Genomic DNA, 26,036 nt, shown 5'->3' with positions numbered 1-26,036 from the left:
GAAATGACAAACCAGTGCCACCATGCCTGGCTTTAAAAAAAATGGGTTCTAAGTATAGAACTTAGGTCCTCAGGTTTGCCCAGTAAGAACTTTGCCCACTAAGCTCTCTCTCCAGCCCCCAACAGCTTCTTTTGATTTCATCTAGACTGGATATTTAATTAGAACCCTGACCATAGTTGTAATTAACAAAAGACAAGGACCATCATGCAGCTATCAGTGAAGAGCCGGCACTCTAACTGTGGTGTCTTCAGGTTGCAGAGCTCAGCTGCCCTGGCTCCTTCCAGAAAGCAGGAGAGGCCCATGTAGTTCACATCCACAAACAGTGGGAAGGGAGGCTTTCTGCACCGCCAGAGAGGTCAGGCATCTTCCCAGCAATTACACCGCTGTCAGATTGTAAATACACATTTGCAAATGCCTCTGTGATTGTTCAGAAATGGCTCTGGCCTGCTCATGCAGGGCTAGTTACAGAATGTTAATGGGGGTGATCACCCAACATCTGCTTTCCTGGTTGGATCCAGATTTGCACCATTTAAACACTTATGGGCATAAAGCAGTGGACTGGGTATTTGCCTCTGCCAACTTTAAGGGAGGAGGGAAATAAACCTCAAAAGCAATGGACACTTCCCTCGCAGATTGGCGCTGTTTAGTGTGGGCATTACATTTTCAGCTATAGTTATGAAAATCTAATAATACTACTCAGTAGGATGTGAAATTGGCATCATAGCGTTGTGGTTATAGGGCTTCACCTACCAGCCTCTCCGACCTTGGCACCGTTAATATCCTAATTAAACAAAGAAATCCCTGCTGGCACTGAGGCATGATGTATGGCGTGGTGACCATGGAGAAGGCGGTAGATCTCAAGGCAAGTGGTTTGGAATGCTTGTCTTTCTGATTTAGAGTTTGTGTTGGAAAAAATTAGGGTTTTATTAGCCATCGGCATATGGGGAGATGGCTGGATGTATTTGGAGGCACATAGGCCTCCCCTGCTCATCTGTTTAAGCTGCTTTGGGTGTCTGCCACCTGCCCCCTCCTGTGCCTATGACAGTCTGTGCATCTCACAGAACTTTCACATCGAGATTCAGAGCCGGGATGTCAATCTTGCTTGCAATCCCTTGAGCTTGGGCGGATACTCATCTTGTCATATTCAAGTATTATAGTATATTATTTAGGGTTGCAGCAATACTGCGAGGAAAGGGCCCAAAATTACAATGCAGAAGGATGACAGAATTTTATTACTGTCTTCCATCACTGACCTCTGTCAACTGCTCAATTTGAAGGGTTGCTTTGCTTCAGAGTCACTCGGAGAGCCAGGAGCTGACCAGTCTTTGCATTCTGCCGTTCCCTTAGGAAATTTCTTCATTTACCTGTGGGGTTCCTTTTTTCCTCGTGGCCTGTTGACCACCGGTCCATGAGGACAAGAGGCAGAAGCAATGACAGAGAGCTGTGTATGGCCTGCGAGCACAACAGAGACAGCTCCCTGGGAGACAGCTTCAGTCCATCTGTTCAACTTTATTCCAGAGCAGGGGGAATATATAGGACTGGGGGTGGTAGCTGGGGAATCACGTAATTTGCATTAAACAGCACGCTCCTATCAGAAAGCTCCTAGTACAAGTTGTAGTTATCATCTCTGGAAGCATGGACCTATCGCAATAGTCCCAGTACAGGTCTAATTACCATACGGGCAGCACGGGGAAAGTTTCTGCGGGGAACTGCATCCAGGGTCACACTAGAGATAAGTCAGGCATCCAGGCCTAGAGAAAGTCTTCAGATAAGGTTAGGTAGAGACAGTGCACCTTCCATGCATGTGTGTGTGTGGGGGTGGGGGTGGGTATCCATGTTGTGATTTTGTGGAGCACAGAGATAGCTGGGCCTCCCAGCATCTACCTGGTCATGGTTGGTTTGTAGATACATCCATGCTGTAGCTCACAGAAGACAGAAAAGTGGGGCTCCAGGGGAGCTATCTTCTCTCTTAAATTGAATGTGACCTGCAAAGTCGTCTTTCTGCTACATCACATTGCCCCAAACTAAATCCCAGGGGCATATCTAATGGCAAAAGATCCTGGGGAGTCTGCCGCCCCATCTTAAACTCTACTGTCATAGAATCAAGGGAAGGTAAAGTGTGTGCATGCGTATGTGTGCATGTGTGTGTGCATATGTCTGTGTACACACGTGTGCACATGTATGTGGAGCTCAGAGGACCACCTTAGGTGTCACTCCTCAAGTACAGCCAACATTTTTCTTTTAAACAGGGACTCTCTCATTGGCCTAGAGCTTGTCTAGGCGGGTAGGCTGCCTGAACAGTAAGCCTCAGAGCTTCCTGGTCCTGTGTCCCAGTGCTGGGATTACAAAGGTACACCACCACACCTGAGTCATTTTACACGGGTGATGGGGATCGAACTCAGATCCTTATGCTTGCAAGACAGGTACTACGTTGGTGGGGTTATCTCCCTAGTCCCGCCCGTGTAGCTTTGAATGGTTAACCAGAAGTTTCTGTCATGGCAAATGACGGATGTAAAATGTATTTTAAATACTTTAAAAAAATATAAGCAGTGCACAGTCATATATTCAACAAATATTTATTAAGTGCCTACTATGTGCCAGATAGCCCTAAAATAGCTACAGACATTGGTACTGTGGGTAAAATTAGATTGCCCTGTGAAAGCAATATTCCAGTTTTGAAAGACTTTTAGTGTTTTAGATTTTTTTTTTTTAAGAAAAGGCACCTGGAAAGCAGGCAGGCCCTTTCTGTGCACACTGCAGGAAGACTGTTCGCACCTGTCGGGTTTCACTTGCTGACATTGTTCTGAGCAGAGAAGCTCATGCTGGAACCTCTGGGATGTTCTCTTGTGTGTTGACATCTTCACAACTTGCTTGAAGAAAGTCTACGAAGGAAGGTCTTTTCACAAGACGGTATCAAGTCATTGAGATCAAACTCAATGTCAAAGGAGGGACTTTTTTCCAAGATAATTAAGGCAACCAGCACAGCCAGTTTTGAAGTCATTCCCTTGACTAGGTACTTCACCCCGGTTTCGGGGTCTGTATACTCGAAGCAGTGAATCACGATATGGTGGCCAGAGTATGTGAAGTGGTTCTGGTAGTAGACTTGGGGGTGCAGAAAATAGTCCAAAGGCATGAGGAACACATCCTTAACTTCATCAGCGTTAGGCCGGGCCTGGAAGTTGTGGTCTAGAAAACCCACTACGGGGGTTATCAGTGCGTCATTCTGAAAGCAGAAACCAAAACCCACGTATTACAAAGTGCAGCAATGTACTGATTCCAAGATTCAACACACTGCCGCTGCTAGGAGAGGAAAGACCAAGGCTATGATACATTGGGACAAGGTGAACCAGGGGACAGGGGTGTTCCTGACACAATTTCCTGTCCCCCATGTAACAGAGATGCTCCACTTGTGTTGGCATCTGAAATGATGTCATACACATTTTCCCCTTGGTAAAAACAGAGGTATGATGTCTTATCAGCATAAAAGTGGCATATCACAAAACTGTAAGCCATACCATTGCTTATAAACTATATTTTGTATAACATACATATTTGTCTTGTGAAGAGATAGTTTTATTTATGAGCGCGAATGTTTGCAAAATGACAGAGTTTCTGCTGCATGGAGCGTCTTCACTTCTACTGGAAAGCCTGCAAGAGAAGCTGGGACTGAGCATAGATGTGATCTCCAGTTTGAAGCTCCTGGGTCACAAGGAAGACGCTGGGGGAAAGCCAGAAGAAAGTACATAGTGAGGGGGGAGTCTAGAGAAGGCTAAACAGGCCCGTGGGGACCTCTCATAGAGGGAGGCAGCCAAAGAGGGTTTCAGAATGGACTCAGGTAAGACTATCAACTGTATCCATGGTGAATAACCATCTTTGCCTAGAGAGGAGACAAGGTGAACATAGACCATAAATAGCCATAGGGTAATAAATCTTAGGTTATAGGTCTAAGAGAGTCCCAGCCATGCTGGATCCTGCATAAAGGCTCACTCTTGGAGGTCATGGGTTTTCCAGAGCAGATGATGGTGAGCTGAGGATTGAGGTGCAAGCAATTTCTTAATGTGCTAGAGGAGAAACTGGTGAGGGGCTACGGAGGGAGAGCAACAGCTTGAAGAAAGCAGGCAGGGTGCTGTGGAGTACACTCCTGCTAGAGATGCGGAGCCAGGGTCTCGGGCTCAACCACAGCCACCGGTGGAGGACAGCTTTACAGGGAGACGGTGCAACACTTCTGCCCCTCCGTGCATGACATCCAGCCTTAGTTATCTCTAGTTACCCAGAGAACTGCTGGCTGCCAGAAACGCACAGTGGGAGGGAAGGCTGGACGAAGAGGCCTCAAGGGAACCCCAACAGGGTATGCCAGAATGAGGTACCTTACAGCGAACTAGCCATGGGCTCAAACCCCCAGAACTCTGAGCTGAGCTAAATCTCCCTTCTAGGTCCTAGTTTCATGTCTATTGCTGTGATTTAAAAAAAAAAAGTCACCAAAAGTTAGTTTGGGGGAGAGAGGGTTATTTGTTTCAGGGTTCTAGCTCACAGTCCTTCAGTGAGGGAAATAGAGGCAGGAACCCACAGGAGGGACTGCTTACTAATCCACACAGTATAACTTCTGAGCGAGGAATTCACTTCACAAGCAAAAGAGTGAAGCAGAAACCATGGTGATGCAGTTTGCTGGCTCGGCCCAAGACCACCTGCCTAGGGAATGGTACTGCCCACTTGCACCCATTAACTACTGACATGCCCCTACACACACACACACACACACACACACACACACACACACACACACACACACTTCGGCCAATCTGATCTAGATAATTCAGGGGAGACTCTCTATGTAGGTGATTCTAGGTTGTGGCAATTTGACTTTTAAAATTAACCATCATGCCCTATTAGTTGATTAGCTGATATGTTTGAAGACTAGCAGAAAGTGGCCCGAGGCATCTGTGAACTCCATTACTCCAATCACCCACATACAATTATTCATTAACTCTCAGGGATTGTGGAAATGAAGCTACCCTGGTTTGAGAGACTTTGAACTGCTTTAGTTCAACGAGTCAGGGAGTTCTAAACTCCCTAAAGTGTGTTGGAGGATTTGCAGAAATTAATTGAAAATTAGATCATTAGGAAATGCAACTAAAGAGGAAACAACTGCCACGTTGCCCTCTCATGCTCTCTTCTTTGTCCGTGTCTCCCTGTCTGTCTGTATCTGAGTGTCTCTATGTCTCTCTATCTCTGTCTTCTCCTCGTGTCTGTCTGTCTCAGTCACCACACACACACACACACACACACACACACACACACACTCAGCAAGCATTCATGGAGAGGTCACCAGCTTATTCCATACTGAATCTTTTCAAAAGGTGTCCTTTCTACTTTTCGAATATTCTCCATGAAGAAGGATGGGCTCAGTCTCTCTGCCTTTTACAACCCAGTACCACTGAGACTTTAAGCAAAATGGAACAGTAAGACAATCTAACCCTCTGGTTTTCCAACTGTTAGGCATTGGTGGCAGTATTGCTTTAATATACATTTTGCCTGAAATTCCAATGCAGAGAATATTTAAATTATCTCTATCTAGTTCTGTGGTTATATGAGAAGGACACCCCATCCTGTGGTGTTCCTCACTCAAACTATGGCACCAGCTATGAGGAAATCTATCAACTATGAGGAAAACTTCAGCGACACTCACACTCAAGGACGCTGAACCAAAGGCATGGATGGTAAACCTTGACGCTGCCACAGTCACAATGAGCGCAGTACGAGAAACTGTCACAAGGACTAAGAGAGCCGACAACACAATCTGGTGTGCAGGATGGGGTCAAGGGCAGAAGGGAAGACAATAGGAAAAGTTGTAAAGAACGGGTGGGTTTAGTTCATAATAATGTTCTAACATTGTTTCCCAGCTGTGACCAACACACCACAGCTGTGTCAGGCATTAACCACGGAAGATGCTGGGATCGGGGCCATGAGAACAGATGACTACTAATTTGTCATCATTCTGGGCATCAATTTAGAGGGCTATTGTACATTTATACTGATCAAATAATGCTGGTACACAGATTAAAACCAACCAGTGAATCCCACAGTCCTTTTGCACAACAGTGACTTTGCTAGCTGATGAGAACCGGCTATTCCAGCTCCAGGTTTGCAGATGCTGTTTGGCTTGTCAGATAAGAAGGTCCTGACTCACACAGGTATGTGGTGACAAACACTGGCAGTTTTTAGACAGCTTGCCACATGATCTTGTCCTCCCAAATCATGACCCTAGTCTAATTATGAGGAGCCCAGGGCATGAAGAGCTAGCTCAGCTATGAAGAGCATATGCTGCTCTTGCAGAGGACTGGCATTCGAGTTCTCGGCATCTGTATCAAGTGGCTCCCAACCGCCTATAACCTTCAGTTCCCAGTTTGGAGTTGACAACATCTTTTTGGCCTCTGAAGGATCCTGCAGGCACATTCACCACCACCCACATAAGCATAAATAAAAATAAAGTCTTTATGAAGACCTTTGCCAGGAGGTACCTGAATTGAAGGACATCCAGTAGAGCTTAAAACTGCCAGGGTCATGATAAGATGAAGTGTGGGAAATAATCGCAGACCCAAGCACCACAGAGACCTGACGATCAAATGCAGAGGAGGCTGAGGAGAAAAAGCCCCCTAGTTCTTTAACTCCTTATCCCAAGGTGTGCACCAAAACAATTGACATTAGAGTAAACAGCAAACACTGGGCCCCTTCCCCTCCAAAGAGATAACGTTTAGTATGTTGCACAATAGGATATTGTCTTTCAACTGAATTCTCAAAATAAATGTGTACCGGAGAAAAGTACATGTGAACTGAACAAGAGCGGGGGCAATTCTGAGTACACTCGGTGTTCCGTGGATCATTGACGTAGCTCCCCTCTTTCTGAATGAATGAGAAGGGCTTACCCATGGATACAGAGCTCAATCAAGGGCACACAAAGTCCACACGAGGACCTAGTTATCCTGGTTCTATGCTCAGTGCTCTTGGGAATTACGTTTGAACCAATGGAGAATCCCCTAGGAGCTCAGAAGGGCTCATGACTGTCCTTACATCAATCAGATATGGCACCAGGTGAGAGACCACCTCCACTTGGTGGGGATGCAGCCCCACCTCCTCCTGGGCTTCACGGAGAGCAGTGGCCGTGTCATCCATGTCCACTGGGTCCCTCTTTCCTCCAGGGAAGCAGACTTCTCCGGGTGACCGTCTCAGCTGGGGGATTGTAAGAACAGAGTTACAAAGTAAGATTTCGGTTTGAGAACTATGTAGCCATTCAACAAATATTAACTCAACAAGATATGCTTTTCCTTGAATCCTAAAAACAAAACAAAACAAACAAACAAACAAAAAAACAAAATCAGGACTGCTGAAATGGGCTCAGCAGGTAAGGGCAAGCCTGAGTTTGAATCCCAAGCCCACATGGTGGAAGGAAAACAGTGATGTTCGAAAGTTGTCCTCTGACCTTCACATGAGTGGCATGGTGTGCGTGCATGCTTGCACAAGCAGGCTCGTGCACACATACATACATACACACACATACACCCCATACACAAATATATCTTACACTAATAACTTTATTACAAAGGTTGGGAAATGTCTATTTAGAAAATTCTCTGTATTGTTCCCCATCTGAAATAGATATTTTACATAGTCTTTTCCTAGTTCACAAACCTATAAAAATATTTGTACTCAATATTAACATCAAATTAAAGTTCGCTACGTATTCATGTACTATACCTTCTACTTTTTATATCTCACCACACAGCCACCAGCTATGATTTTTAATGTATAACATTTGGTACATACAGAACATAAAAATATCCCTGAAGGAAATAATAATTTAACTTTATAAATAATATGTGTATTTAAATAAAAATAATACTGCATAGAAAACATACCTACCAAGAATGCAGGCTCATTTTGTCTGACAAATTCACATGTTCATAAAAATATTGTTAATTTCAATTCATTGATATATTTTAGATGTTTTTGCTTATTTAAAATATTTATATGTCTATATTATATGCAGAGAATAATTCCCTTATGCTTCCTGTATCCGTTTCTCTTCCCTCCTAGTAGTCCCCTTAGTCTCCCTAAGCAGTTTTCCTTTTCCTTTTATATCATATACACGCATGATTTTATGTGGCTATATAAAATGTAAGAACTACGAGTGAAGGAAAACAGTATATGATTAAGTTCAGTTGCATTTATTTTCTTACACATGGTATGATCTTGTTTTTCTTCAATTTTCATTTCATATGTATACATTATATATATATATACATAAACACAAACATATATACATATGTACCTAGGTTAATTCCATTTATAGTAAATAGTGAAAACACACAGACACACACACACACACCTTACATTAATAACTTTGAGACCTTCTGTTGATTCTAATTTTTGTCTACGCGCCTCTTAAAGACAACATAAACACATAAACAGACAGATACCAGGGAGGGTTTGTAAAAGCTAAAGGAAAGGATACTACAAAGACAGTATTGCCAACAGATGTGTTTGTTAAGTCCTTTGTGAGTGCTAACCATATTCAGGGCATATGCTTCACAGGAATTTTTCTACAAGATGTTATGATTTGTGGGAAAACACTGGGACAGGGTCTCAGTTTGACCTCAGATTTGCTCTGCAGTCAAGGATGACCTTGGGCCTTTGGTCTTCCTGCTTCCTTCTCTCCAGTGCAGTGACTGGGATTTGCACCACCATGCCCTGTTTTAGGCAGTCTGGGGATCAAACCCAGGACAAGCACATGGTAGGCCAGCACTCTACCAACTGTTCTACATCCCCAACCCTACAAGTTATTGTATCTTAAAGCATTTTTAATGAAGCAAAATCAATATGATTAACCAACTTAAAACAAACAATTCAGGAACATTTAATAATCCCATAAAGATATATAACCATACCTAATATCTAGTTTCAGAATGTTTTCCCCACTCCAAGAGGAAGCCACACCCATTAAGCTTCCCCCACTCTGCTCCCTGTTCTCTGCTTTCTGTCCAAGTGGATTTCCAGTTTAATTATTTCGTGTAAATGAAGTCACATGACATGTGATCGCCTGTTGGGGAATATTATTTTAAGCTGTGTTGCTTTTGTTTATGCTGCATTTGTTTAACTCTGTGAAGCTGTGATTCTTTGCCTGTCTAAAATCCCTGAAGGTCTAATAAAGTGCTGAGCAGCCAATAGCAAGGCTGGGCCAAGTATAGGTGGGGCTGGCAGGCAGAGACAATAAATAGAAGAAAAAATGTGGAAGCGGGGAGTAAGAGAACAGGGAGAGAAGGACATCAGGGTCCAGCCACCCAGCTACCCAGCAAGCCATGGAGAAAGAAGTAAAGAAAGGTATACAAAAATAGGGAAAGATAAAATCCCAGAGGCAAAAGGTAGTCAGGATAATTTAAGAAAAGCTGGCAAGAAACAAGCAAAGTTTGTATAGAACACAAATGATCTCTATCAACGGGCACACAAACCACATTAGGTTACCCTTATTCTACTTTCACAGAAAGGGTAAGACCCCTAGAGGTTAAGTTACCTGACAAAGTTCACACAGTGAGCTATAATTGGAGTTTAATTCTAGAGGCCATGTTCTTAATCAGCACAGCGTCTATTTAAGAGTCTCTAGGGCCACAAGAATGACTCAGCCGGGAGAAGTGTCTGCGATGCAAGCCCAGCGATCGGAATTTGATTCCTAGAATCCACACACAAGGCTGCATGTGATGGCATGCATCTGTAACCTCAGAATTCTCACAACCAGATGGGATGCAGAGACAGGACAGCAATCCAGAAGCTTAAGTTTCCTCTACTAGTCAGCAATCATTCTGCAAGATTTGAGACAACCTGGGAGAAGCTCAAAGAGCAAAACTCTGGGCTCTATAGCTGGGGAATGAGGAGATGAGGCCAAGAGAGACCCTGTCTCAATATCAAGGGAAGAAAAAAGAGACTCAAAAGTGGTCCTCTAGCTCCCCTACATAGGTCGCAATGCAAAATGCCCACATTCACACTCCCATATAAATTTAAATAAATAAATATGAGTTTGCTAAAACATAGTATGGTTGAGGAGCCATCACCATCAGTGCCATGTATCTCAACATCTCCATTAATTTTTGTTCACTCACAAGAAGAACAGGACCCTCTCTTTCCCGACTCCTCCACCGACATCTCCAACGTCAGTTCTTTCTGTTTTTAGGACAATGTGTCTCCATGTGTGACATTCCGGTAATTTCCTCCTTTCTTGTCCCCGAAAGACGCAGCCCTCACCATTCTCTTTTCTACAGTGCCCACCCCAGTTTCTCTTACACCCTCACCTACACCTTGTCCAGTGCTGCGAGAGCCTGACTCAGCAGGACTCTTAGGTCAGCTTCTTGCCAACTCTGTGCAAAGATCACGGCAGTGTGTGCCTGCTAGAACCACAGGGCGGTTCCATGAGCTGAGGCTTCAGCTCGTGGAGCCGTGTCTTGGTCCCAGGCAAGGGGATGTAATGAGAAACCCTAAAGTCGGTTCTTGATATTCAGAGTTCAACCTAGACGTCTTGTTGGCATTCTGAGCACCTGGATTGACTGACAGAGCCGTGTTAAGGAAAGCTAGCAGCCAGATCTGGTCAGAATATCTGTTTCCTTGAATGTGGAAATCCTCAGTCACAAGGTAATGTTATTTGGACGTGAGGCTCTTGGAAAATTCTAATGGAGCAAGGCCCTTATCAATGAGATTAGAGCTTACCAACTGCTCTGCTCACTCTGTGAGCACACAGGGAAAAACCATCATCCACGAGTTAGAAAGAGGTCAGGACCGAGTACTCGATCTGCAGATGCCTGGATACTGAATTTTGGAGCCCCCACAGCCATTAGAAATGTTTCATGTTTATAAGCATCCAGTATAAGGTATTCTGTTGCAGCGGTTTGAGAGGACTGAGGCTGCTGCAGCCAAAGACTCCCACTTTATCAAGCTTTTTGTTTTTATTCATTCATTTCTTTTATTTTGTGGTGCTGAGGGTTGAGCCAGGGCTCTGTGCCTACTAGGGCAGTGTTCTGCCATTGTGCTATGCTACCAGCCCTAGGTAAGTCTTTGGAGAACATTGGTAGTTCCTCCCTGTGGTAAATGGAGAGTTCTACGGGATCTGATTTGGCAGTTAGGGTCTCACACATCTTCTCATTGGTGACAGATGCAAGAGTAGGGAGGGGAAGGCTGGACCATTTTCTGTCTACTGAAGCCTGTCTTACAGAAGACTTTAAAAAATACACCTTCTGTTATTTTACCTCTAAAACATGATTTATTGCTCGTACATTCGACTCTACAGTAGCTGGTGACAGGGGCACTCACAAGGACTCATTGGCTTGATAGAAAATATGAACTTGATTTAAAATATGTTTTGAAAGCCCTTCAAAAAGACCCCAGAGCATGCCAATTCAATTCAAGTGGCCTTTCGCTCGCCTTGGCTCCAATTAATAGGGAACAAGAACCTTTTGAATTCCAGAGAACTCTGCTCTTAGAAAGGGTTCTACTGTTTTGGAAGCAAGTAAGTACATTTTTTAAAAAACCAACTTTTCATAGACTGTTGGGACCAGAAAGGGTCCTACCTAGGCATAAGAGTTCATAATCTTTTCCCTCTGTAAATAGTGTAAGCTGTGTGTCTGTCTGTATGGACATACATGTGTTTGTGTGGGTGCACATGTCTATGTGTGCATGTGGAGGCCAAAGGTCAACTTTAGACACCATTCCTTAGGTGCCAACTATACTGGGTTGCTTTGATTGTTTTTTATTTATTTTATTTTTGAGATTATAATAGAATCACATCATTTCTTCCTTCCCTTTCCTCTCTCCAAACACTCTCATATAAATCCCCCTTGCTCTCTTTTAAATTCATGGCTGTTTTGCATCAGTTGTTATTACAATCATATAGGCTATCCTATTCTATTTGGAGAGACCCAGGTTAATAGGAGACTGTCTCAAACAACAGTGTAGCTTCCGACATTACAAGGAGACCCTCATAAGCTGTCACCAACATGATGTTCTAAACATGAGCTAAACAAGGACAACACCAATAGACATGCCAAAGAGGAGGGAGGTCCTACCCTACACAAAGAACTACAGGCAACGAAGGAGTACTGAGGCCAGGGGGGACAATCGTTCCTTAGAGAAGCGCCCATCAACTGGTTATCCAACACCAAACGGACAGCCCTCAAAACATGTGTAAGTAGCATAATATGGACTAAGTAGGTTTATTCAGGAATTACATGTGTACACACACACACACACACACACACACACACACAAACATTCTCACTTTCCCAGTGAACAGACCTTATTTTTCTAGTTCTAGCTAAGTGTCTCCTCTGGGAAACTCGATTTTGATCACAACATGGACTGATACCACTTGCCGGCCCCACAGTGAAAAGGATCTCCACAGCTCTGTGTCCCCTGAGTCCACAGAACTCAGTTGTTGTTTATTTGTTTGTTTATTTATTTATTTTTAATCATGCTGGTTGGAAGGCCATGCCATTTTCTGGTCCATTTATTTTTACCCCGGGATAACCTTGAAATGATCATTTCTTCTACTCTCTTTGGGAAACATTCCCAACAGCAAGGAAGGGTACCCAGAAGTACATAGGAGAGACAGGAACACCCAGCCTGGTACAGTTATAAAGTCAGATGGTTTCTAACTTCAGCCGGCATTCAACTGGGCAGCGGGCTTCAGGGCCTAGACTACTAACAGTACGCTCCAGTTTACCTGGATGGATTAGTTTAATGGAGTCATTGTTAATGGGGATAATTTTCTACCCTTTTTCTGCTGGGACTACTGGCACTGTGTGGAGACACACAGATGAGCCTGTGGATGCGTGCTGCTGTCACGGGTAGAAATCAAGAAAACACTAAACATCCCAGAGTACACAAGATGTCACCTACCTTGTCTGAGCGGACAGTGAGCAGCAGGTACAGCTTTCCTCCTTTGACCAGCAATGGCAGAAGGACAGAGTATTTATTAGCAGACAGATGGGAATATCTGGTCCCGACATCGAACCTTTTCAAGCGGGCCTTGGCATCGTCTATCAGCTTGTTCCTAAGAGGAAGACAAGGCAAGAGCTCTAGTAAGCAGAGCTCTGGCTGGAAGCTCCTAGTCCTGCTGATCTATTTGTGTGTGGGGGGTGGAGGGGTGGGATGGGTGGTGGGGCTGGGAGCGTGCACCTTGGATTTCATTTCTGAGTCTCATTATAGTGTTTCAATAACCTGGCAGAAATCACAGCACTTAACCTGCATGCTATTGGCAAGAATGAGAGAGGCAAAAGCACCAAGTCCACAGTTGCATACACAAGTTCACTTAGAAAAGCAAATTAAATTTAAAATTCAGTGTACGCCAGGTGAGGCGTGTATGTAATAAGAGCAAGAGGACCAGGCGTTCAAGGTTATCCTCAGCAACACGGTGAGTTCAGGGCCTACCTGTGATACATGACTCCTTACCTTAAAAAAAAAAAACCAAACCAAATCAATTATGTATGGTAAGACACTTCTCCCATCATGTAATAGTTGAACTGTGACATCTGTAAGTAAGCTGTACTTCATTATAATTCCAGCTGTTTGGGAGCCGAGGGAGGAGGATCACAAATTCAAGGCATCCTGGAGGTACACAGTGAATTCAAGGCCAACCTTGAACTCTAGACCCTGTTTCAAAACAAGAAATAAAAAGAGGGCTTGGGCTGTAGCTCAGCAGTAGAGCCTTTGCTTAGCGTGGGAGTCCCTGGTTCTGCCCCTAGTTCTCTGGAGGAGGAACTACTATAGTTACACGTAAATAGGCCAGGTGTGTCAAAAAAGTCTCTATGAGGCTTGCCTGGCCCTTCTGCCATGTTCTCACTCCCAGACGCCCTGTAAAAGTAACCCCCAAACTCACACATCCCCAGAATCTGGCAGAAGGCTGCTCTCTGCAGGGTGGACCCCCCACTGTGACTCAGAGACTCTGAGGAAGACTGAGAAGGAACCCTTGATCTAACTTCAGAGTCACGATGCTGCCTCTGTGGCAGCCCAAGGGACTGTTTGGAGAACCGTTACTGATGGATTACGCCAAAAGTTTAGATTCCTCACCACGTATGGCAGCATTTTTTTGTAGCTCTTTCTGGGTTCCTCAGACAAGCGTATTGTGCTGCTGGCCTGCACAGGGTGTTGGACGGTGGCCTCATTCATGTCAACTTAGAACCTGGGGATGTGACTTTACTCAGAAATGGGATCTTTGCAGATGTAAGTAGTTAAGACTAGATTGATTATGGACTGGCCTTCGGACCCAAGAGAGGATGAGGAACTGCTATCATTTAAGTCATACAGTCAGTAGGACTTCGTCATGGTGGTCACAGGAAGTGGCCATCAGCTTTCAATATTCTGTAGGGTGACTGCACAGAAGCAGATGTTTAGGTCAGTCAGAGGTCACTTCATCCCCAAAATGGGTGGAGCCCGGTGTGGGGGCTCACACTTTGCTTGGAAGGTTGAGGCAGGAGGATTGCCAAAATTTTGAGACCAGCCTGGGCTACATATGGAAAATAATAATGGCATCATCTCCTGGAGCCTCAGAGTTCTCATCTGAAACTTGTTTGAGGGTAGTCTTGATGATAAAGTGGCCGGTTCACAAATGGGGATGGAGTGGGGGGAGGGGCCCTCAGTTGTGACTGTTAATGCCTAGTGCATCCTTCACAGGCTATTGGCTGGAGATGTTTGGTTATTCTCACCACCTCCCCCGCCCTTTCCATGTGGCAGAGTGCTGTCTGCAAACCCATCAAATGTCCTGGAAAGGGTCACTGAAAGCGGGCACACAGTGCACAGGCCTCTATTCAGAAAAGACAACTAGCCAGGCAGGAAGAACTCTGCCCAAGGAGGCTTTTAAGGAACCCCTCGAACTGCCCAGGGGCAGCAGGAGAAACCGAAGTCTAGAAACTGTCTCCATACTATCACCATTAAAATAGGAGCAACAGCTCTGATCAGGGCTCACACCACTCTGTGTTTACTTCTCAGGACAGCCCTGTAGGTAATAACAGGGTCATGTGAGCACAGGCTGGGAGCAGCCTTGAGCAAGAACCACGATCGATAGTGAGTGTAAGTAGCCACCCAAGAACTTGAACCCCGTCTGCCTGATGGCAGGACTGTCCGGCCATCGTGGGGTTCTGAGGTTCTGGGGTGGGGCGGCAGGTTACTGGAATGACACAGGTTGGCAAAAGGGAAGCGCTGTGACTAGGGGCAGGAGGACACTGCTGCCTGTGTGACACTCTTGTTAGGTGAAACCCCTACTCTGTCCCCAGGAGCAGAAGGGGCAAAGTCCCAGCTGGCCATCCAGGAGGCTAGTTCGGAGGAGCCTGAACGGCACTATGGCTCGGCAAGTTGTCAGCCTCGGGTCTGGGCAGTGATTGGAACCCGGTTAGGTCAGGCTTCAGTGTCTGGAGCCGGAGGACTTTACCTGACACAAGGTCGCGACATCGGCCCTGCAGTTCCTTTGCTACGAGCTGCTGGGGACTTCAGGAAGCAAAGCGCTCTCACGCGCGTGCGCATAGCTGTCCTAGGAAGAAGCCGGACTGTGCAAGACCCGGGAGGGGCGGGGCCTGTTGGTAGGCGTGTCCGGGGCGGTGTTGGGTCTGAAGTTGGCGCTGACAGGGTTTAAATTGCTGAATACACTAAAACGATTTGCTTTCTAGCAGCTTGGGTTTCTCTAAACCCGTGGATAAAAAAAATACACTTGTGTGTATGTGTGTGTGTCTGTGTGTGTGTGTGCGCCTGCCTTCGCAGGCGCGTAGGTCAGAGGACAACTTGCAGGAATCAGTTCTCTCCTTCCACCCCGTGGGTTCTGGGGATCGAACTCTGGTAGGTTGGCTCAGAGGCAAGCACTTTTGCCTGCTGAACCATCTTGCAAGCCCAGTGACATTTTTAAAAAACGTTTATTGATTCTTTGTGGATTTCACCTAATGCCTTCCCATCTCACTTACCTCCCTGTCTCCTTGCATCTGTCCTTTGCCTTTACAACATTTTTTTTTCCTTAAAGTGACGATGCAAGCCAGGCATGGTGGAGCCAGCTGTAACTCAGCACTGAGAGGCTGATGTAGGTCAAGGTCAGTCAGGCCAGGAGGACAAAAGAAAGAAAAATCAAGATTCTGCACCCATGAAGCAAGAGGAGAGTTGAATCTCCTTCAGATGTGAACGGAGAGTGGTCTGATGGCCAGCGTTGAGTACCTGCAGTTCCTAGATATAGATCACACAGAGAAAAGATCCGTGGAATAGAGGAGAGGGTTGTGAAACAAATAGCCACACAGAGAAGCCAGAGGTCTCTAAAGGGAGGGAGAAAGGTGGCTGGGTGGAGAGTTGGGGCTTCCACAAGGCTGAGCCCCTCACTCCTGTCTAAAGCTGGGGTTCTCACGTGTGGGTTTCCCACGGTGTCTCCAGTGTCCTGGACAATGTAGATTCTGCCCAGACGCACACACCTGCTGAGTCCAAGGAGGGTAGCAGGTCAACAAAAGTAAGCAGATGCTGATGTCTGCTGGCTGAACCTGCTTTCAGGGAGGAGGGATGCCTCGAGATGAGGGAAGCCAGGAGAGTAAGCTTAGAAGGAAGGCGGAGTGTGTGCCACCACCTTACATGGAGCTGGATAAGGGAGTGTGCCAGGAACGCTAGTGGGAACTGAGACTCACAGGGTGGGGCAGGCATAGTGTCTGACACATATGCTTAATAATATACTTTAAATTTTATTATATATTTTTCCATAATTTCACACGTGAATACAATGTATTTAGATCATATCTACCTCCCACACTCCTCCCCTTATTCCCTCCAGACCCTTCCTCCAACCCACACCCACTTCCCAGATTCATGCTTTTATACTTCTTTTTTTTCTTTTTCTTTTCATTTCTTAAGATCTAAAGATTTAATGTAATATTGAAGAATATATAAAAATGAATCAAAACTGAATTACGTTCATCTTTGGATCAATGTAGTAAAAATATAATTCATGTATATTATTTTTGATGTAAGAATAATTTCATAAAAACAAGAATACTTACGACTCATGAGAGTCACATGAGGGAACAGTTGTACCATAGTTCCCTCATGGTCAAACACACCTAGTTCACAGACCATTTGTTTCTCTGGGGTGTGCTGAAATACATGGGTTCAGAGGTCAGAATGATGTAGCCTCGAACCAGAGCTCTATGACCTCAAGCTCTATATTTTTATTTTCTCATCAGCAAAAAGAGGGTAGCAATACCATTGTAGAAATAACCTTATTCATTGTGCTCTGATGATTTTTTTTCTCTTGTGTGTGTGTGTATGTTGTATATGTATATGTAGAACTTGGGTTTAACGGAGCTGGGATGTGCAGTTGGCAGAGTGTTTACCTACCATGAATGAAGCCCTTAGTCTAATCTTTAACACACCTAGGTAAATGCTTGTAATCCCAGCAATTCAACACTTGGGAGGTGGCAGCAGGAGGATCAGATATCCAAGGTCGTTCTTGGCTGCATAGCAAACTAAAGACTAGTCTTGAATACTTGAGAGTCTATTTCAAAGAAGAAAAGTAAGAGGAGAAGAAGGAGGAGGAGGAGGAGAAAAGAAGAAGAAGAAGAAGAAGAAGAAGAAGAAGAAGAAGAAGAAGAAGAAGAAGAAGAAGAAGAAGAAGAAGAAGAAGAAGAAGAATTTAAAGACTGGACATCAGTAGCCACAGATTTAGGGAAAAGAAACTGACCTTAACTTCTGGAGAAAGGTGTTAAGTAACCATCAAAAAGTATGTCTTAGGGTTTCTGTTGCTGTGATAGATACTATGACCAAAAGCAATTTGGGGAAGAAAGGGTTTGTTTTTTGTCTTACAACTTGTGATCTATCATCCAAAGAAGTCAGGGAAGGAACCTGGAAGGAGGAACTGATGTAGAGGCCATAGAGGAGCGCCGCTTGCTGGCTTAGTAAGCCTGCATTCTTATATATCCAGGACCACCAGTCCAGTGGTGATGCCTCCTCCCCACAGTGAGCTGAACCCTCTCCCATCAATCATAGGTCAAGAAAATGCTACACAGGATTTGCTCACAGACTGGTATGGTGGGGGCTATTTTCTCAACTGAGGTTTCTCCTTCCAAAATGACTCTAGCAAGTGTCAAGCTGACATAAAACTAGTCAGCACAGGTTATAAAGGAATTATAGGGGGAATGCCTGCAGAACAGCTGTGGGCTCCAAAAGGCTGGGAATTTATTTCCAGGTGTTGCAAAGGCGATTCAAAGCATAGCACTTCCCCGAAAATGTCTAAGTTTCCTGATGTGATAATAAAACAGACATATGCTTGTCATAAGTCTTTGAGCATCTCTGAGCCAGGCCTACCACACCCTGCCACACCTCTGACACTCCTCGGTCAGTGTGCTGCCTCTGCACAGTCTACACCATTGACTGTCTGCACACCTTTGGAAATGAGATGAAGATTGGTGCTGTCTGATTGCTTTTTCCTCTTGTAATCTTTGTGTAGTGGAACAATTGAGAAGACTTCATTACCAGTGACAAGCGTACCGGGAAGTTTGTTATCGGAATGAAGGCTCCATCTAACAGGCATATCATGGGACAGCTGTGTCTCCCTATGAGGAACCGTTTTGCTCCCAATTAGCCAGGAAATTAGTTGTGAAATTGGCTCAAGATTTTCCAGGACACATAGACAGCTCAGCTTCTGGGCAGAAACAGAGGCTTCCTCCACTAGAAACTTTCCCTCTGTGGTCTCCCCTTGGTCTTGGAGGGATCAGCTTTCAATAACTTCTAACTCTACCCCAGATAAAGTTTTGAACCTTCAAGGGCCAAGGAGGGAGGAAATGTGGCGGTTTGAATGATAAATGGCCCCTGTAAGTTAGTGTATTTGAACACTTGGTCCCCTGATGGTGGAGATATTTGGGAAGGTTATGGAATCTTTAGGACGTGGAGCTGAGGTTTTATAACCTGGTTCTACTTCCTGTTATATTTCTGCTTCTTGCTCCTGCCACCACGCTTATACTTCCCCACTGTGATGGAATTCTATATATCCCCTCTGGAATCATAAGCCATGAAACACAAAACCAAGACAAAACAAAACATAAAACCCTCTTTCTCTCTTAAGTTGCTTTTTCTAAGGGCACTGGACCACAGCCACAGAAACGGAACTAACACAGTCCACAACCCGCATCTCTTCCTATATTTAGACTCGATCTCTTGTCTAGCCTGGCGCCACATGGAACCTCAGTAAAGGGCCACACCCACCACCTGTACTGTGCTTCCAGAAATGCCATTTCACATGCACCTGCACATTCTGTAACTTCAGTAATAACATCCCCATGTGGGCAGAAAGTTGGACCAGCCTTTTGGAAAGGATGCTGCTGTCAGTTTGCTGCTGGCTGCTAGCTTCCTGTATGATCTTTGCCCAGCTGCCTTAGAACGGCCCCCAAATGGTTTTGTTGGGTAGGGAAGGCAGTGTCTATGGCTAAGAAGACAGATGAGGCTGCAAGCTGTTCTGGTGTCGTTCCAAGGGTTTGGTGTGGAAGGGTGGTCTTGTTGGCATCACAGGGCATGGAACTTTGTGCAGTGGCAACTGTGCTCTCCCTGGGTGCTTGGGAGAGCGATGGCTAACCACATGCAGCATTGAACTGCAGCCAGAGGGGCTGAGAAACTCATTCTTTAATTTTCTCCCTTTTAATTAATTTAAGTTTAAATGGTCACATGCGGCAAGTAGCTGCTGTATTAACACAATCTAAGGATTATAGCTTCTAAGTTTCCCGCTATCTTGCAGTTTTCTGAGGGGGTGTCTGCGCTAATCTTCCACAAAGGATACCAAGACCTCAGGCTAAACACATGCTCGAAGCAAGTTCTTAAAGGCATTTTTTGCAGTGTTTGATGAGGGCAATGGAGATTGGGGGGGGGGACAAAAGCTTCATTGGAAAGGATACTTTCTTTAGATTTTAACTTTAGTTATGTGTGTGTTTACGTGTGCATGGAGGGAGTACACGTGATTGCCGTTGCCTGCAGAGATCAGAGGAAAGTGCTGGGTCCTCTAGAACTAGAGTTACGGCTGGTTGTGAATCTTCTGACACAGGTGCCAGGGACAGAACTCAGCTCTTTTACGAGACAGCGTGGAGCTCTTAGCCACTGGCCTGTTTCTCCAGCCCTAAATTCATCTCTTAATCAAGAACTGAGATATATCCTACCATGTGAGCGTACCCTCATCTACTCCATAGCACTTCAGGTGAGGTTTTTCTAATATAAAGCAGTTCTTCTTATTTAACCCCCAAAGTGAATGGTTATCAACAAGGCCACTTCGTTTTACTTGCTTACTATGTGGTCTGAGCTGAACTTATTGATGTGGTGGCAAGGGACACACTTTTTGTCTCCCCAGGTGTGTTCTAACTACTAGTAGGATGGTGAAGTGCTTTGGGGAAAAGCTGCAGGCGGCGCCTTCTTTTGCACATGCAGAATCCGTATGCAAGTTCTAAAAAGTCCAACTCTCAAGCTGGCTTTGTGTGATTGTAGAGAAGTGGTTCTCAACCTGTGGGTCATGATCCTTTGTGTGTGGGGGTGTCAAATGACCCCTTCACAGGGGTCACATATCAGATATTTATACTACAATTTATAACAGAAAAATCACAGTTATGACGTAGCAATGAAAATAAATTTATGGTTGGGGGTCACCACAACATGAGGAACTGTATTAAAGGGTCACAGCATTAGGAAGGTTAAGAACCCTGCTGTAGAGAGATGGTTTAACTAACAAGTGTACTGACTGCTCTTCCAGAGGATCCAAGTTCAATTCCCAGCACCTACTGAAAGCTTACAACCACCTGTGACTCCAGTCCCAAGGGGAATCTGACACGGTCTTCTGGCCTTGATAGATACCCGCCATGCATGTGGTATACATACACACAAGCTGACAGACTACCCAGACACATAAACCAAAAGAACAAAATTAAAGCTGCCTTTGCTTAGCACAATTTTCCCCCTAATGTACTTGGCAGAGTACTTTTGGTCACATAAGGCCAGAGACACAGTGTATGTTGGTGTACAGTGCACATGGAGAAGTCCCTTTGGAGGAAAGCCATGATAGGGCCAGGACGTAAGCATGAATTATTGTCCCAGACAATCAAGGAGCATTTGATAGAGAGCCCACTGCACCTCTTCAAAACAGAATCTAAAATATAGTCGGTCCCTAAATTGAAGTTGTCTTATTCAGTGTTTTTTTTTCCTTTTATAATAGTGCAAAAGCTGTGTGCATTCAGGGAAACAGAACTGTGACTTGTGAGACAAAGATCCCAGCAACTCAAGTGATCACAAGAAGAGACAGCCGATGCTTTATAGTGCCCTGTATTGCCAGGCAACAGTGTTTGCTGGGTTTGGTGAATTACAAATTGTATTTTGAGACAGGCTTTCACTAAGTAGCCCAAGCTGGCCTCAACCTCCAGACCCTCTATTATCAGCTTCCCAGGTTATGGGATTGCAGATATGTGCCGTCATTCCTGGCCTTACATGAATATTTGACTTGTAATATTTCCAATTTGTGATAAACTTATGGGAGGTCCTTCCACTGTAAGTAAAAAACAAAATAAAAACCTGCATTTTCATCTCTTACTCCCTCACCTGTTTCAGTTTTGTTTACTATCACTCACAACAAGATGAAATAATACACACTCAATTTTCCTTAATCTGCCCCCCCACCACCTCAAATTTAACTCCGAGAGAGAAAGGAGCTATGCCCTGCTCCCATCCTGCTGCAGCCTCAGGTAGCTGGTGTGTATTTGTTGATTGAATACTGAAGTGAAGAACCATTTTAGCATGGCTAGAAGGAAGGTGATCCTTTCAGAAGGAGGGGGTGGGCAGGAAGAAAGAATAACAGTGATGCAGAAGATGACGGTGGAGGATGGGTGGGCACCCAGCGCTGGGAGATGACATCAGCATGTGGAAGGGGAGAGGAGCTCTGGCTGAAGTTCCAGGAGTCACTTCTAAAATGGATGTGATATTGGAGACATTTTGTGTTTCCAGAGAGGGAAGCCTTCTTTGCTGGTGAAGAGGCAGCGTGGGAAGTGGACTGGTCTCTTTACTGGAGTTATGGTCAGGCTAACAACTCACAAGGGTTAAGGGTAAATGCACACACACACACACACACACACACACACAGAGAGAGAGAGAGAGAGAGAGAGAGAGAGAGAGAGAGAGAGAGAGAAAGACCTGTGACTTCCACAGTTACACTTTTAAAGGGTTTTGCCCTTTAAAATGAGCTTGCTTCAGTGTTGTCTCCATAGAAGCCAAACGCTACACAAAGCACTGTAACGAGCTCTGTCATAAGGGCAGAGGATGCTGGCCTTAGAGGTGACGTCAGTGGGCAGTCACAGAAGAGGTGAGTCATCCTTCTGGTAAGGCCACTGGCTGTCCAACTGTATTTTCCTCCTGCTTTGTCATTCGGAAGACAGACAATGCTTCCAAGACAGGGGTAAAAAGCAGAGCATGTTTCTTTGGATGTAATCCTTCATATTTGAAAGTAACATTTTGTTCCCCAAATAGATGGAGGGCAGCTACCAGGCTAATTAGTTTAGCTCCGTGGAAAAGGGGGTATTTATAGCTTCATAAGCCCTGTCCTCCTCTGAACTTGTGTTGTGTTTAATGTAAGCTGGGCGAAATTGTGTCCCGCGTAGCATCCTCCCCTCAACCAAAGCAGCCCTTGTGCTGTGACTTGTGGTGGTTTAAGTGAGAATGTTCCCCCATAGACACATATGTTTGAATACTTGCCCCCTAGCTGGTAGAACTGTTTGGGAAGGATGAAGAGTTGTGGCCTTGGTGGAGGAGACTTTGACGTTTCAAAAGACCCTGCCGTTCCAGTGCTCTCTCTGTACCTGCTGCCGTGTTAGCACCATGCTTAACCCTCTGGAATTGTGTCGACTACAATAAAAGGTTTCTCTTGTAAGTTGTCTTTGCCATGGCGTTGTATCACAGTAACAGAAAAGTGACCGAGACACTACTTTTCCTTCCTCTAATGCCCGGATAGAGTCACCTGAGTATTCCATTCCTTACACCTGTGAATGATACAGGCAATAACAGTGAATCACCAGCTAGAGTAGCGTATGTTTCAGAAGCGTGCGACAGGCAACGTACGGCATTCACATTCATTAGGTGGGCTTTCCTTTTTGCTTTGGACGAAGAACATGGGAGACAGAGAAGAACTTGGATTGGGTCCCAATGGACTGAATAGAAACAAGTTCGCTTGCTCTATATTGGTTACTTTTATCCCCACAATGACAAAATCTATCAAGGCATGGCAGCGGGAATGGCTCCAGCCGCTATCATAGAAGCATCTCTCATGGCTCATTCACAGCCATGGCAGACCAGTGTGCAGAGTTTGATAGCCTGAGCCCCAAGAAGCCGGGTTTGACCAGCCATCCACAATACTATAGTTAAAGAAGCCTAAATAATGGCAAAAAGCAGAAGAAGGAGATTTATTAAATGTAGCCACATTGGGACGATGGACAAAGAGATTCAGCAAATCCATCTTTAGGATTCTGAAGTGAGATTTAGGTTTAAACAGAGGGCCAGGGTTTTGCATATCTAACCATCCCCTGTCAAGAGGTGACCCCTACCCTCTCTTCCCATCACTGTCCCCTGTGAGGTACTCTAACAAGTGGTAAAGCTTTCCCAGTCTCCCCTGGGACTGGTTCGGCATTATGTATTCTCTTCTCCCAGCATGAGATTCCTGAGGGAATTCCACTTCCCCAGAGGCCATTGTCTCAGTGGTTTGGGAGCAAAGATAGACATTCTAGTTTCATACAAATACCTCCACCTGTGTAAGGCAGGTCATAGGAAGGACAGGGATGGTACACTCCAGAGGAGTCCTGTCCCCAGTGACCTACTTATTCCAGTTGGTCCTACCTACCCCTCAGAGGTTCTACAGCCTCCCGCAGCAAAGGCCCCACCCCCAGCTGGAGAATTGATGTTTCCAGCATGGAAGCCAATCAGAGGATGTTAGGAACCCAAACGATTGCACAGTCCGGTGCCTATCACCATTTTAGAAAGTTTTTTTTCTCATTCAAGGTGACTTTTAGAAGCAGAGGTGTGTGGGCATCAGTTGTCTTCTCTCTGCATGAGGCTAAAAGTGGAGTCTGAGGACCACATGCTGAGAGGCAAGGCTGAGATGAAACCAGTGTGCTGAAGCAGGAAATGACCTCTGCATCTCCCCACTCTTGAAATCCAACTCTCTCTCAGGAGAGGCAAGTTCAAGGTGATGCCTGGATCTCAATGGCACAGCCGGCTTAGAAGATGCTCCCAAGACAAGACGTCAAAGGGGCTACTAACAAATGGGGTGTGCCAAGACCAACACCCAAGGCGGGCTTCCTCTGTCCTTTCTTAGTGGCAAACTGATCATGCTTAGTAGGTTCCTGGGTTCACTTGCTCACCCAGATCGCTGTGTCTTCTCCCATACCTTCCTGCATTATTGCTGCATACCCATTTTCTGCCATTTGGGTCAAATATTGACACAAGGAAAGAATGCCCAAGGGAAAGCAATGCCCTGCCACGACTTGGCAACGTCACGTTATTCAACTCCATGCCCAGGGAACTGCCTTCCGGGTTCATTCCGGGTCCTGATAAAGACTCCACGCAGTTTGTCAGCTCCCCCTCTCTGCCTGGGGCCTCCATGTTGCTCCCTAGATGCTCATCTTCGATAGACTTCACTAGTTTCCCTGTATCTCACAGGAAACAGAATGGCTAAAGGAAAATGAATTTAGTCACTGCTTAGCTATAACCATGGAGAGAAGAGTTCTCAGTCTCCATCTTGCCTGAAGCAGCATTAAAATTTCATAGACATGATGAACTCAAAGCCAGGAGAAACACACAAGATGGCAGTTAGCCCTGAGGTGAGTGGTAGAAATTTCTTCCCTTGAGCCCTAGGCTTCAGCCTTGTCGTCCCTCCCAGTGTGGGGCTCCTGAGACAGTTTTCCATCTTTGGGGTCTGTTGTTGGAGTTCCCCAGCCATGCCTCTTGTCCTGCCATTCTGCCTAGCCTGGTTTCAGCAATAATCCCTTACCCTCATTGTGGTTTTCCACCCAAGGCCTTCTCACGCACAGGGTGGTTGTGATAGCTGAATCCTCCCAACACGGCCGCAGTCATCCTTAGTCTGAGTCAAGCCTTCCATAGAATTTTCCACATCTGAACATTTGTTTGCATAGCTAGATGACAATTTATTATTTCACATGACGAAAGTAGGAGAGCATTGTTCTGCTATAAACTGGAGATTATTCGGACCGGGTTTCCATATATCACAGGGCTGGTCCTAGGATGAGCAGCCTGTCACCTGGGGCTATCAGTACATATGAACGATGATAGTTTTATACGGTGAGAGGCAACATGGCATGCTTCAATCTTGCCACTGGCGCTTCTAAAAATTAATTAAATTTGTTTCCAGATCAATGTATATTGATCACTCTCACTCCCCACCTTCCTACTGCTCTGGCCCACCCCTCCGATCTTTCTCTTACATTTATGACTCCTCCTTTTGGTTTGTGACCCACTGAAATTAGCCAGGATCATCTGTGTGATCTTGAATGTGGGGCTATCCACTGGCGCCTAGTGGGCTCAGCAGTGGGCACACAGCGAAAGGCAGTAAAGGCCGTTCTTCCTAAAACCTGTCAGTGACCTACCAGCTACTGGCAGTAGTGTGAAGAGTAAAGAGCAGTACTTTCCTTAACTGATTGTTGTTAGGGCTAGTCTAATGTGGGCCCAGGGCAGGTAACTACAGTTGTGAGAAAAAAAAAGTTACAAACAAAAAACACAAAGAAACCTGCCCGAAATATCCTGTACTATCACAGCTTCCTTGGCCTCCATTTTTACGTCTGATAGAAACTAGTTGAGCCCAGAGTCTCTGGTACTCTCTCACCTAGTTATAAAACCCCTTTATGGTGCTTTAGGGATGTCCTCCATCCGCTCCTTCTGCTGGTACCTCATACCCCACAGACACGAAGCCACCGGCTATGATGAAGCTTAATGTCCAACCCCTGGATCATGGAAGCAGTCCT

The 26,036-nt window shown here is 45.3% G+C and overlaps 1 protein-coding gene across 2 annotated transcripts; it reads right to left on the bottom strand.

Annotated features, from left to right (window-relative positions):
• Nucleotides 1-2,560: 2,560 nt before the first annotated feature.
• Nucleotides 2,561-15,558, bottom strand: Nudt7 (nudix hydrolase 7). Of its 2 annotated transcripts, XM_075977952.1 has the most exons (4): nt 15,461-15,558; nt 12,934-13,087; nt 7,069-7,227; nt 2,561-3,223 (listed from the first exon to the last, which is right to left on the bottom strand). In XM_075977952.1, the coding sequence occupies exons 1-4, from the start codon at nt 15,550-15,552 to the stop codon at nt 2,861-2,863; spliced, it is 768 nt and encodes a 255-aa protein (XP_075834067.1). In that variant the 5' UTR covers nt 15,553-15,558; the 3' UTR covers nt 2,561-2,860. The 2 variants fall into 2 exon arrangements, with proteins under 2 accessions (XP_075834067.1, XP_075834068.1); XM_075977953.1 differs by lacking the exon at nt 7,069-7,227.
• Between the last annotated feature and the right edge of the window lie 10,478 nt (nt 15,559-26,036).

This window comes from Microtus pennsylvanicus, chromosome 6 (genome assembly GCF_037038515.1).
Source record: "Microtus pennsylvanicus isolate mMicPen1 chromosome 6, mMicPen1.hap1, whole genome shotgun sequence".
Classification (NCBI taxonomy): Eukaryota; Metazoa; Chordata; class Mammalia; order Rodentia; family Cricetidae; genus Microtus; species Microtus pennsylvanicus.
The sequence above is the reverse complement of the archived record's forward strand: the minus strand, read 5'-3'. Positions and strand labels throughout refer to the sequence as shown.

Coding starts and splice junctions, on each gene's coding strand:
- Nudt7 (XM_075977952.1), bottom strand. CDS start 15,552: ATGCGCACGCGCGTGAGAGCGCTTTGCTTCCTGAAGTCCCCAGCAGCT. Junction 7,228..12,933: donor TCACTGTCCGCTCAGACAAG/GTAGGTGACATC, acceptor ACAATCCCCCAG/CTGAGACGGTCACCCGGAGA. Junction 3,224..7,068: donor TGGTGCCATATCTGATTGAT/GTAAGGACAGTC, acceptor TTCTGCTTTCAG/AATGACGCACTGATAACCCC.